General features: G+C 40.2%; 1 protein-coding gene across 1 annotated transcript; it reads left to right on the forward strand.

The window, feature by feature from the left end:
- The first annotated feature begins 1,216 nt into the window (after positions 1–1,216).
- On the forward strand, positions 1,217–14,407 carry LOC134531393 (uncharacterized). Its single transcript, XM_063367097.1, has 3 exons — positions 1,217–1,282; positions 9,550–9,866; positions 11,736–14,407. The coding sequence occupies exons 2-3, from the start codon at positions 9,552–9,554 to the stop codon at positions 12,240–12,242; spliced, it is 822 nt and encodes a 273-aa protein (XP_063223167.1). The 5' UTR covers positions 1,217–1,282; positions 9,550–9,551; the 3' UTR covers positions 12,243–14,407.
- The last annotated feature ends 6 nt before the right edge of the window (positions 14,408–14,413 follow it).

Here is a 14,413-nt window from a genome sequence, read left to right on the forward strand (position 1 = left end):
TTGTCCGAATGCTGGTCTGGTCTTAGTGAGCGCAAGAACATTTGTGCTGAATCAGGCCTTTAGAGGGATTGTGAAGTGACTGTGCAATAATTAAGAGAGAAACAGTGACGAGTTATTTCGTCAGCAATGTTACCTGCTTCCTTTTTCTTTTCTTAAGCATCTGCGGCGTCTACTGAAGATTGACTAGTTTTGTAGTATTTTCTGGATTTGGCACACTGCTAGAATTTGCAATTAATTAACTGACTTTTCAGCGAATAATTGAATTCAAATAAACAAAACGTTTTTCGTAATGTCAAATAACTGAGTCTTCGAAGGAACTACGCCTTATTTGACTTCCTGGTTGTACGTTTCGTTCTAAACATAGGTAAACATACGTGAACAAAGAAGAGTTTTCTTACTGTTAACTTAACGAGTTTTACAATTTTTGTTAATGTACCAATAATATTCTTTTGAAATCATGTTAAAAGTAAGTGAACTCAGTCTCCGAAAATTTACGAAGGTAGCTGTCAATTTTCGAAGATCCCCAGATAATTTCTGACCAGCGTTCTTCATAAATTGAAGATGACAATTTTTAACAGTGTACTTCTTCATGAAATAATTGATCCGTGGAAATTTAAAAGCAATATACCAATTAAAAATCTATAAAATCCCTCCAACTTTTCTCGAGTCCATCACAACTGGCATTTGTCTTCCAGAACGCATAAAAACGACCGGAGATATGAAAATGGCTAAGGGAGTACGTTGATGCCCTGTTCTGTCGGAACGGAAATGTCGGAACGCGAAATGGTGCGCATTGAGCGAGGGAAGCCTTCATTTCACAGACGAGAGAGCCACACCCGAAGTTCCCCAAAGTTCATGCTAGCTTTTTTTATTTTTGATTTCACAGTATCTTTAAAGTAGCTATCCTAACCAAATCAACCGTCCACAATGTTTTAAAGTATTTATAATGTAGCTTACCTAACCTAATTGACCATTAGTTATCATGAGTTACAATGAACCAAAAAAAAACAACCGAATATGCACGATCGGGAGTTTGGATCTCTCGTCTGTGAAATGAAGGCTTCCCATTGAGCGAGTGTAGGAGGAAACAGCTTGGCGTGACGAAATCAAGGTCGCGACGGCGATGCTGGACTTCGGTAACTTTCGGTCCACTTCGGCGAGGCTCGGCACTCGGACCCACGCCACGGTTGCCGTCCGCCGGCCTTGTCGTCCCATGTGCCGTCACAATCACAGGAGTCGCGAGCCGCTGATAAGTGCAACGGGCGTTTGTATACCTAGAAAAGTAAGTGGATTCTGCTTAAATAAAAACCACTGTGAAACCAACTCTTAAATTGATCTCCCATCATGTGGATGTACGCTAGGGTTAAAAATATTTTAAAATATTACCTGCCAGGCAGCCAGTAGGATGGGCAGCAAATTAGTGAAACGCAGTCTGTCGCCGCCTGCCCGGGCACACATACAGTGTGCAGAGCTTCAGGGAAAAAAAAATAGGTTGTCTGTAAAGTCGGTTTACGGACGATAGTTTAACGTGACGTCATAACAAAACATTGATGAAATGATTGCATACTTTTATGAATAAAATTGAATCATTTTTATTGAATTATCACTATTTTGTATGGATACAAAGGAGTGAAATGAAATCTACAATTTAATTGATATATTTACTTTTATTTGCACTCATTAATTCAAATATGTTTATTACTTTAACGAACAGATTATTTTAACTATAACTTTTATACATGTTTGCCATTTAACTTCTTCCAATCTGTGTTATTCTGTTAAGGATAGGACGATGATAGGAAAAGTAGGAAACGAATGGGAGTGTTTCAAGTTTAATGTGCCTCGAAAAAGTCAAATCGATGATTGTTCCAATCGAGTGGAAGAGAGATAGATGCGGCACAAGCGTACAATGAGCGCAACGGGACACAGCGTAACGGGACAATGTGCGTTACGGGACACTTTTACTTGCGTGCAGCCGGCGTTCATCGATTTATTAGATGTTGTCACATCAAAAACACGCGATACATAAACTGCTCGAGATATCTGAGAGTGGTGTATGTTTACGAAAAGCATTTAATAATATGCAAAGGGCGGACGAGTAGTTATAATTCTGGATTTCGTTTTTGAACTGTACTTTTTCAAGAGTGAAAATTGCTAAAACGCGTGTTTTCTGAATAATTTTTAGGCATGAAACATCGAGTACCGATTCTTGAAAGCACTCACGTAACTTGCATTTTACCTTTATCTCCATTTCTACGTCATGAAATTTTATGGTTACCTATGAAATATCAAAGTTGCCCAATGCACAATGAGAAGACAGCGCGTCAGTCTACAGCCTTGTGCTTAGAGGCGATACTGCACTAGAAGCACCGGCGAACGTCGCACTTATCATCCATCACTAACACTAATACACAGTGGCGGATCCAGGATTTTGGTTTGGGAGGGGCTTGACCCAGCTGAGGCTAGGCTTTATCAAGGCAAACACAAAAACAATAGTGGACCCAGATGCTTTTGGAGGGAGCTTGAGCCCCTTAGCCCCCCCTCTGGATCCGCTACTGCTAATACACCCTGACAATGATCTGTACATTAAAGTGAATTATCCCACATTTGTATTGTCTTTTATAACGTTAATAGGAAGTTATTGAAATACCCTTTTTTTTATTGATACATCACCTTGTTTAGGCTTCTGGAATTACTTTTATTTTGTGTCAGGTCCATTAGAGATTAGAATGGACGTAATAGTAACAAATTTATGTTTTAAGCCATTTCTTATTAAAGAAAAATAATCTATGCATGTATATGAGACATTAATAGCCAATAAAAGCTCCCAGTTATGTAAACACTGAATAATCAATCGAGCTTAAAAATCTGGCTTCTAGGCCTGATTACTTTCTTTTAATTTTGGTATTGCCAATCTTAATGCTCACAAAAATATACTTCCATGAGCAGTTAAATAAACTGCCATGCACGTTTGGGTACATGTGAAGTCTCTTTAACTACTTTTTAAAGCGAAGTCCTAAACAACATTTGAAGTAGTTAAAAAAATATCAGGGTTTCCAGAACTCTGCGTGTCCGTTCTAGCTAACAAGTGTGCCAAGAAACTGCAATGGCCAGTGTGATTACATCAGAAAAGTAGGTACGGAGAGAAAGGAACATGTGCCGTGCGATGTTCCAGCCGTTTTTTAATCTTCCACTCTCGTTCGTTCGCCACGCGATACGTATTACAATGAAAGGATTTTTTTTTTATTATGGACATGAGCGTAGATCCGTTTGGGGGGGGGGGGGGGAGCAGTGGGACCCGGCTTCCCTCGCGCTTTCAAAATCGTGACTGCGAAACAGGGTTGATAAACTTAGAAGTCAAAACTATGTTTTATAGAAAACGTTCTGTATGTTTTAAAGTTTTCTTCTTATTGCACGCATGTAGGCCAAAATACGGACAGTGTACAACATACAAGCACCCAATCCAGACTTGTGTCTGTTAAAAAACACGCACGAAAAATCTCACGAGCCGTGCCCCCCCCCCCCCTACAGATTTATGCCCCTCATTATGGCCGTGTCCGAATTCACCTGAAGTATGCACTTTTACTTGTTCCCGGAAGTGACATCACAAGCGCTGGCAGCGCTGGAAGTCAAGTATGCAGGTACGCGAGTAAACGAACCTATGTAGCCTACGGCCGGGATTACAATAGCCCGTCCATTATCCGTCCGTCAATCGTGTGACCTGCAGCCAATAAGATGGCCCGAAAAATTTCATCCGTCCGTCCGAAGCTTGGTAGCTTCATACTTTCGACGGACGGGTGAAATTCTCCAAATGTCATCTAGGTGTAAGTACACTTGTTTTTAATTATGTTTGCCCAAGCATGCGTGGCCATTTGTTTGTGCGTGGACTTGTCGACGTCGCGATACGCCAGCGAATTAAAGGGGAAAAGGGGGGGGGGGAATCCCTGATTCCCGTTTCCGGCGAGGTTCACTTGTAGGTTGGCGGGAAGCCTAAGATGTCCAAGTTCTGTCCCTGCCCGATTACACCCGAACAATTAACTTCAGCCAACCACGGGTTTATTTATATATATTTATATTTCTCTGTCTATTTTAATGTAGCTATACTAACCTAACTAATTGTCCATAGTGTTTTAAAGTGTTTTAATGTAGCTAACCTAACCTACCACTTTTAATATTTGAATTCATTTTTCCTGCGCAAAAATAAAACAAATGCCGAGGTTGGCCGAAGGTGAATATTCGGGCGTGTTCGGGCAGGGACAGAACTTGATGGACATCTTAGGCTTCTCGCGTGTGAAGCAGGTTAGACGAGTGCTAACACGGTTCTGTTTGAACGGCGAGTTTGCAATCCTTCACGAAATGGAATCGCCAGCTAGCTGCGCACTGTGCACACCATTACGTGACATGCAGTGGTTGGCACCTCGTGACCCGAGATCGAATCGTTCACGAGTTCGAGACTCCATACTGAAAATATTGTACAACTACGCATTTCCGTAGAGCTGTCTATTTCATTTTAGAGTAGGTTATGTCTTGGTGACCACAAAAAAATTTATTTGGCAAGATAATAAATAATTACTACACAATTTTTTTTTCCAAAGAAATATTCACCAAAAAAAATTGATCGTTCCCATAGGGTATGTATCAGGTAGTAAGCTAAATTAACTAATATTTTTTTTAACATGCTTATGCTAGATTCAGTCGGTTGAAGTAAAAGTACTATAAGATGCAGACCTTCCTTATTTGCACTTTTTTTTCCTTTTGCCCAAATATTACGGTTATACTAATTCGGACATCAAAGGTAGGTTCATTTTTTTTTCTTATGCATCATTTAAGTAAGGTCCGAATTATCGTATGTTTACTCCTTAAGCTACGCGTTTAGAATTGACAAAAAGGCACCACCCATTACACACACATTTCAGAATGATTAGTGTAATCTTCTGTAAAAATATAGCGTAATTTCAGTGTAGTTTACAACACTGGTGGCAAAATTGCGCTTATTTGTGTGTCTTAAAAATCACTGAAGTTCAATATGGGAACAACGGATGCTGGAAACGATGGTACCTAAAGCAATTCAATAGTTATTTTAATTTTTTGTGATCTTTCTAATTGTAAAACGGCATAGATTATTCACCATATGGTATCACGCTATATACCCAAAGGTATTTTTTCACTTAACAACTTCCTTCTATTAATTTTTTGTCCAAATGGGCTAATTAGGAGGAAACAAAGCATTCTAAGGAATACAAGCAATCCTGTTAACATTATGGAAACGGGTCAGCGTTGGCCACGATCTACAACGCTTCACGCTCATGTACCATGAGTCAGTGCTCATAAATCAATGAGTCATGATGGGAGCTGGGACAGAACCATTCTCTCTTGCCATGCGACATGACTTTATACGCACTTACTAACATTTGATTATTTTTACGTTGTCACGTGACAGTTTACTTGATCATAGAAGGTTTACAAATTAGGTCCGTATTTTCCGAACGAGTATACTTGTCTACACGTTTTGAAACGTGGGCAATTAAAAGAGAGAATAAGTTTATAACTGAACCACAATTTAAAATCTTGACAACATTTCAGAAAAGTTCTTAAAAACTGCGCAAATTTAATAGATAAGTGAGCTAACATTTACCAGCGATAACTGAGCTAACATTTACCAGAGATAAGTTATCATCTTTTTTTATTATGACGAAAGTTTAGCCTTATCGAGTTCTTTATCAGATTTTCATGGAAAGTTGATGTATAGGATACTTAACTGATGAAACTTCCACGCTGATGCATGTTTGGGGCATCATTCACAACTATTTATATAAACCAGCTGTCTGCATACATTAGTGCTCAATTTCCATCATAAACTTTGCCATCACACTGTCGCATTAAACGCAGTGCTCGTTTTACGCAGGAAACTCGCTGAATTTTAACTCCAAACTGGCGTTTTTTTTTTAATTCTCCTGAAATACATATTGTGGGATATGATTACTTATGGAAATTGAAGTAGTGTTTACATATAACTTTCAGACCAACCAGCAGACGGATTGTGTAATGCGATATATTTTCTTGGCTTGATTGCATAGATAAGTTTTTTTTTATAAAATTGGAAAATTGCAAACTAAATTCCTATTAAAGCTATAGCATATGAAAAGCTGGGTTTACGATTGATTTCCTTAAGAATTATAACTTAACATCGAGCACACGATTAAGTCATTTTCCAGTTTATGATTGACATATAAGTCGTTAATTCTAACCAATCACAGCACAAAACACATTGTCGGCCATTGTTCGAAACGGAGAAGCAGGTTTGAAATAGGTTACTGACAATTGGGATATCTATTTTTCGACATGGATGATGATTACAAATGACAAATATACCAATTCTAACCCAAAATACTGCCTCGCTCGGTCCAATAATAAGACAAACTTCCGGTTGAAAGGTTCCGGTTTGTTGTTATTGGTCGCTTCCCTTAAGTCTTAACGAAAAATATAAAATATAACCATTTCTGTTAAGTCTGAAGTCATCATATGGTTCGCACACGACCCGTCAAAATTCACACACGACAATCATAAACCATTCCACTAGTTTACATAGTCATATGGTAAGTACACGACTAAGTCTTAAGTCTTAATTCTTAATTTTCAATCGTAAACCCACCTTAAAGGTATTAGTCCTAAGCATAACCTGGTCAGTACTTTTTTACTCAAATTTAGATGCGCCATTGATGTTTATAATGCTTGCCAGATAAGCAGACATGGACAGGTACAATGACATACTTTTCGCTTCAATGCTGAACTGCTAGTAGCATACATTTATCAGATACTGGGTTAGTGCCACTATATTTATTAATATTACTACCTGAGTTAAGCCGTAAAGAAGGAAACGGAGGGAGTTGGGCAATATCCCCGTACCATACCAGTAAAATAGGTCTTGAAAATTACTTTTGCAAAAATGTGATGATCTGTTTGGATACTTTCCTCTAGATTGTTATCATTAAAAGTTCTGAATATATTTTCTTTATCTTTGGAACTATCTGAAACTTGACAAGAGTGAATTTTAATATTACAGCCATCAGTTATTCCAAAAATACAATAATGATATTAGTACAGACATAACAGAAGACGTAAATTTTCCTAAAGTGTCTCACAAAATAAAAACATAGTTACTATGCAGTCTCTAAACTCAGCTAAGTTCGTATTGTATGTGTTTCATTATACAATATTTGTGCATTCCGTGTTTTTGTTAGTCAAGCAGAAAAATTTATTTAATGTGCTTAGTAGGATGAAGAAAAACTTGAGATTAACACTGGATTTAAAAAAGACTTACTGATCTGGGAACACTACGCATTGAATCAAGAGATGCGCACAAACACTGAAAAGCGCAAAAAAAGATTTCAATTGTTGTTATATTTATAAGTGGTTCAGTGTTAACTTGATTGTTTTATTGAGTAATGGTTCACGTTCAATTAATGTCTTACTTATTTCAAGTACAATTTAAGGCTGAAAATTTTTACAATGATAAAAATATCTGAATTTTTTAAATCGGGTTTATAAAGCAATTTAATTTCTTTAATGTTTTCAGTCTTTAGGTTTTCAAATTGTGAATGATTCTAAACGTAATGTTAAGGGGTCTTCGGCCAAAATTACTTGCCCCCGGGTCCTTACCTCCTGTTGAGGAACTTTACCATGGGCGTATCTGGGCGGATGTATGAGGGGAAGGGCGTAGGCAGCTGCCCTTTCTTTTGAAAAAAAAATTTCATACTAGAAACAGCGCTCTGTAGTCTGGGGCAGCTCCAGGATTAATTTTTGGGTAAGCCCGTACTGTGCCGTAGGGGCGTATGCACAGTTTTGGGAGTCCGGGTTCTACCAGGAGGTCTGGCCCCCATATCAGAAGGTGGTCCGGCGAATTTTTAAGATTCAGATGCAAAATGGTAAATTTTGTGGCTTTCTGAGAGTAATTTATTTCTCTCTGAAATTCAATATGTATAATATATTAATCATAAGAATACACTCTAATACCTGTAAAGTTCACAAAATAAATTGTTAGGATTAAACTTGTGTTAATATAAGATGAATATCAAAACACAACTCGTACGTTAATGTAAAATAATACAAATCTGCAGGAAAATGTATAGTTTCATTTCATTGCCAACTGCCCTTTTTAAAATAAAATAAACGTTTAGTATGAATTTTGTATTTTTATAAAAAATATTTATTATCTTCAATTTTGAAAATGTCGGGTAGGCCCGGGTCACTGCTGGTAGTAAGAAAAAAAATTGGTTGTCTGTAAAGTCGGTTTACGTACAATAGTTTAACGTGACAACGTCATAACAAAACATTGATGAAATTATTGCATACTTTTATGAATAAAATTGAATCATTTTTATTGAATTATCACTATTTTGTATGGATACAAAAGAGGAGTGAAATAAAATCTACAATTTAATTGATAAATTTACTTTTATTTGCGCTCATTAATTCAAATATGTTTATTACTTTAACGAAGAGATTATTTTAACGCTAACTTTTATACATGTTTGCTATTTAACTTCTTCCAATCTGTGTTAATCTGTTGATAGGACGATGATAGGAAAAGTAGGAAACGAATGGGAGTGTTTCAAGTTTAATGTGCCTCGAAAAAGTCAAATCGATGGTTGTTCCAATCGAGAGGAAGAGAGATAGATGCGGCGCAAGCGTACAATGGGCGTAACGGGACACAGCGTAACGGGACAATGTGCGTTACGGGACACTTTTTCGTGCGTACATTCTAAAAAAAAATGTTCCACGTTTTTATTCCTTTTTTATTCTTACAATTTCACAGTACGTAATACATGACTGGTGCATGATAAAATAAAGAATCAAAAAGTCGATAAAATTGTTTTCTTTGAGGTGGTGACAAATTTATACCATGGAAGAAAGCAACGCTATTAAAAGTGCTCATTGGACCTTGCAGCCACTGCATCTGTCCTGCACCCATTCTTCATGCTTGATGACTCTTCAAGAGCAGCTCCAAAAGGAGAAGGGCTGCGGTGGGGCCATATTATTTTGTTTTATTTTTGAGGGTTTATTGATGTCTACTTAAATACATAATTTCATGTGTTAATCTTTTCTTTCATCAAAAGTTGTTTGAAAGTATTAAAGCTCAATATTAGAGACCATAAATTCGTAAATATTTCAAGGCAAATCTCTGACATGTATGCTTTTATTGTATGATAATCAGTTTCGAAACATCTTTCTGGGACCGCTCTTGTGACATTTGGAAATGCTGCTCTTTCGGTGTCCATTATTTGCATGCTTGATGAACACCATGTAATGCCTCTTTTACGATGGCCATTCTTTGCATGCTTGATAACACTTCAGCAATGCCTCTAACCATGTCCATTCCTCGCATGCTTGATGATACTTTGGCAATGCCTCTTTTACTATGTCCATTCCTCGTATGCTTGATGACTCTTTGGCAATTCCTCTTTTACGATGTCCATTCCTCGTATGCTTGGTGACTCTTTGGCAATGCCTCTTTCCCGATGTGGTGCCGAGTGTCGGACTGTTGCGCAGACATGGGCGCAGAGGAGGGGAGCGGACACCCCAAGCACGGCGGCGTGCAGAGGGTGGTCAAGAGCACGGTGGTCATCAGCCGGCTGCCGAGGGCTCAGTTATGCCTGCTCTCGTCGAGGCACTTCAACCACTTCGGCAGGAGGTACGGCCACTTCGGCGGGAAGCTGAGCTACTTCGGCGGCAGGGACCTGGCGGTGAGCCGCGGGCTGACGAGGCTCGGCAGGGCGCGCGGCGGGGCCTGCGGCGTGCCCCTGGGGCTGCCCGGGGGCAGGGCCCCTCACGCGGGGGCGGCGAGCGCCCTGTGCGGTGGCGCCAAGGTGAGAGTCGCACGCATCGCCCCCTTGGTTTAAGCACATGCCATCTTGGTTTACACAGTTTTTAGGCTTAACAAATATTTTAATAGTTTAAAATTGGAATTTTGCCATTGTTGAGGCAGAGAGCACGAATTAAGATACGTATCGAACCCATAAAATAGTGTGGCAGTATTATTACAATTGCAACCATCCAGAAAATTTAACTCTATGCTAAACGCCAATAACAAAGAAAATTATTCACAGCTGTCAGTCACTGTTAGCTTTAAGCACTCTGTTGAGATATTAACATGTACGGGTATCTAATATTAAACTATAAAATGCAGTTATGGTCTACAATCGGTTGAAACCAAGATGAGGTTTTTCAGTTTTATCCCTCCCCTTTAAACAATTCGTTTGCAACTGAGTTTTTTTTCTTGCCAAATGTTCTAAAGTCCATATTTGTTGTAAATTGGATTTATAGCCTGATCAACAAATTCAGAGGTCATCACGCCATTTTTACGCCAAAATAGTTTCAGTTCCGCTTTATTTATGTGGAAACCGCAAGCCTAAAAATTACGTTCCTATAGAAAAAAAGAGAGAGCTTCTCTGAAACTTTATCATTGTATTATTGGGTTTTTGATTGAAATCTTTGAAAATTAACGGTTCAAGATTAATTTTACTTTCTGAAATCGATAAATGATATTCATCGCTGTTCAATATATCAGGGTTCGTGGAAGAATAATAGCATAGTACCCTACTCTTCGTACATTATAGCTTTCCTGGTTATCATTGTATGAAATAAACATCATTTTATGATGGTAAAAACCTATTCTGCCATACACTATCCGATCCGTAGGTACTAATTTAATTTCCAACTCACTAAAGATTGGGGAAAATAAAAAATTTTTGTAGTGAGACAAGTATCTGTTTGCAATGATGGATGGTGGGTCCAAATTGGCTTAAAGGGTTCAATGGTAAGGGATACATTTTTTCTGATGGTAACTCCTGTTCTGGAATATAAACTTCACAACTCAAGCATCTACCCCTCCTCGTTTGCCAAATTCTGTATTCGCCACTGTTCTTGTTTTATTGTGACTCGCCAATGAATCACCGGCATCCTTCCGTATTCATGAGGCTGGGTAACGGCAGGAAGAGCTTTGATGTTGACTTAATATTCTCATTGAATGGTTTTGTTTATTCATCATATGATAGCATCTCATTAATTGAAGGGCAGTTATATATTTGTAAACATAATTATTTATTAAGATGTATATGTGATGTATAAACGATTTCATTTGGCAGTGTATGCCATAAATGATGTCCATTCTTTGCATGCTTGATGGCACTTCAGCAAAGCCACTCTTTGGATGTCCATTCTCTGCATGCCTAATGGCACTTCGGCAATACCACTCTTTGGATGTCCATTCTCTGCATGCCTGATGGCACTTCGGCAATGCCACTCTTTGGATGTCCATTCTCTGCATGCCTGATGACACTTCGGCAATGCCACTCTTTGGATGTCCATTCTCTGCATGCCTGATGGCACTTCGGCAATACCACTCTTTGGATGTCCGTTCTCTGCATGCCTGATGGCACTTCGGCAATGCCACTCTTTGGATGTCCATTCTCTGCATGCCTGATGACACTTCGGCAATGCCACTCTTTGGATGTCTATTCTCTGCATGCCTGATGGCACTTCGGCAATACCACTCTTTGGATGTCCATTCTCTGCATGCATGATGGCACTTCGGCAATGCCTCTTTTTTTGTGTGTGTGTCCATTCTTTGCCTGCCTGATGATATGTCGGCAATGCCTTGGATGTCCATTCGTTTCCATATTTGATTGCAGTTCGATGCACATGTCTTTATAGAGGATGAGGTTGCTTGATGGCAGGTGCTGCGCAAGGTCGGCGAGGCAGCGACGGTGGTCGCCGTGGCGGTGGACGCCTACCGCCTGGGCCGCGACGCCGAGGCGGACATCCTGGAGAAGGGCCGGCTGGGCAAGCGCACGGCCAGGACGGCCGCCTCCATCGGCGGCGGCTGGGCCGGGGGGTTCAGCGGCGCTGCGGCGGGGAGGTCCACGGGCGCCTGGGTCGGCGGCGCCGTGGGGTCGCTGTTCGGGGGGCTGTGCGCCGCTCGCGCCGCGCTCGTCGGCTCCGCTCTGGGCGCGGTCCTCGGGAGCCTGGGCGGGGTGGCCGCCGGCAGCAGGGCGGGGGAGGCGGCCGTGGACCTCGTGGTGGCCGACCCCGACCCGCACGAGGACGACGCCCTGTCCGACTGCGAAGAGGACGACACGCTGGTGTCTTGCGCCGGCGAGGAGGAGGATGCTTACTGGTACGACGAGTACCTGGAACCAATCTGCGAAGAGTACTGCACAGAGAGTTGCTGTCGCACTTGCTGATTCGCCTGCTTCTGGCCGAGATGAATATTAACATGCATGTTGTAAATGTTATTATCACAGTGCGTCTGAAGAACGCTTCACTTTTGTTGTCTCTAACTAGTTGGGAACTAAGCAATGTCTATATTTCACTTTTTAATAGTTATGTTTTTTATTAAAAGTATACAGCGTCTAAAATATTTTAATTACGTTGCAGTATATTAATCATCCAATCAACCAACCATAAGAAAATCTTTCGTTTGTTTGCCACTTACCAAATCTGTGAACCGCCGCAGTAGGTAATCAGCTGACACCCTCAGGTTAGCATGTTTGGAACACTCGACGGCGCTAAGCTTGTGCCGTGACCTGTAATAGATGAGCATAAGTCAGGGGGAGGGGGGGGGGCGACCTGTTGAGACGATAACACACACGGACGGACTTGACGCCTCGGTGTAAACTCGACATGCAGCACGACGTGTAAGCTACATAGTCCAGTCGTGAGATGGACATCATCCATATATGTTGCCCGTCTGTGCTTTCTTTGAAAAACTACTGAAAAATAATTGGTTTCTTCTTTGGTGGTTGCACCCAGCCCTAGCGACTAGGCTATCGAGTAGTGTTTTCCGTTTAAAATTCTTTGATCACAGACATTAACAAGAAATACTTTTTTTTCCCTTCATTCTAACATTTATCAGTTTGCCAGTTTCTCAATTGCACAAATAAATTTATTTTACGTCAAGCATAGTGAACGAATACTACGAAAATCTTTTCAAAAGCTATAAACTGCGGAAGCCCCGGACCTCGCGCCAGCGGGTAGACACTCGTCTATTGCATTTGCAGGTTCTGACATGCGCCTGTCCAACGCGACATGCTTTCTATGCGTCGGTCCCGCCGATGATGCCGTCACGCGCGTGGGTAACACGCTAGTTTACTTTACGCCTTCCGGCCAGGTGAGGTGCGTTCTTGCGCATTTCATATGCTCGTCCATTACAGGCCTAATACACATAGGGAATAAGGACGTTGTACAGTGTGCGATGGTGAGTAGCGTCCAGGCATACGACACTCAAAGAAAGATCTCGTGCAGGATAACCCTCGCTGGCCATACGAAAACTTTCACTAAATACACCAACACGTCACTTTGTTAAGTAGTTAGAGTTTAATTTGCAACTTAGGACTTCTCGTGGTCTTCCATGCGATTAGAAATCTCATTGCGCTACGCAACGTGGAAGCAACCATGCAATCCTTCCGCTTCTGCAGTTTGAAGTGGATCTTCTGGGATACCGTAAATCGGGGTGATGACATCGTCTGATGATAATGAAAATTGTCAAGCTCGGAGGGTAACGAAAAGTTCAAAGCGAATATAATGTATCATATTTTAACTACAAAATAACTTGCTGAAAACCCAGATGGGAACAGCAGTGCTCGTCGGTAAGTTTGCTTTACAGAACACTCGCACACTTGTCCACTCGGACACAGGTAGTTGCACACTTTCTTACACACTCTCATTCGTGTACAATCATCGCATGAACGTCTAAATACTTGCATATGTGTTCCCTACAAATATCCCACCCCTACGTCTGTGAAGTTTCATTTTAACTAGCGTGGCGATCACGCACCGACCTTTTTTTTTTAAATATTGTTTCCCATAAGCTCAAGCGATGGGCAGTCTGTGTACTATCATCTCATCTCTGATAAGCCACTCAAAACCACTGTGATATTTATTCCGGTTTCATCCAATCTAAAAAGCTGGTGATCGTGACTCCGTTAACGTTCGTTGTGCATACCAGCCGGATTATTCGTTACATCCACTTAAAATTACTAATAGTTTAGTGTCTTTTTCCAAGACATGTATTTAACCCAACATACCACAGTGGTATAATAAAAGGAGGAGGTTCAGTATACATAAAATAACCTCCCCACTTTTGCCAACTAATGCTTTTCTATAAATTATAAAATGGTTGCCATGATAACTTGATGTGTTTAGTAAATAATGACTAGTATAAAAAATATTTTGAAGATTTTTTTTTGTATTTTACTGTTACTTCATTTCAAATAATTTTGAAATGTATTTCTGATTTTTTCCTTAGGTAAATATTAAATGCTACAAAAAATGTATTGTATATGAATTTGTACTCTAACGTATTGTTTACATGTAAATTATACCAAATAAATTGATAACGAAAACAAAAGTGTCT

This window comes from Bacillus rossius, chromosome 3 (genome assembly GCF_032445375.1).
Source record: "Bacillus rossius redtenbacheri isolate Brsri chromosome 3, Brsri_v3, whole genome shotgun sequence".
In the NCBI taxonomy this organism is placed as follows: domain Eukaryota; kingdom Metazoa; phylum Arthropoda; class Insecta; order Phasmatodea; family Bacillidae; genus Bacillus; species Bacillus rossius.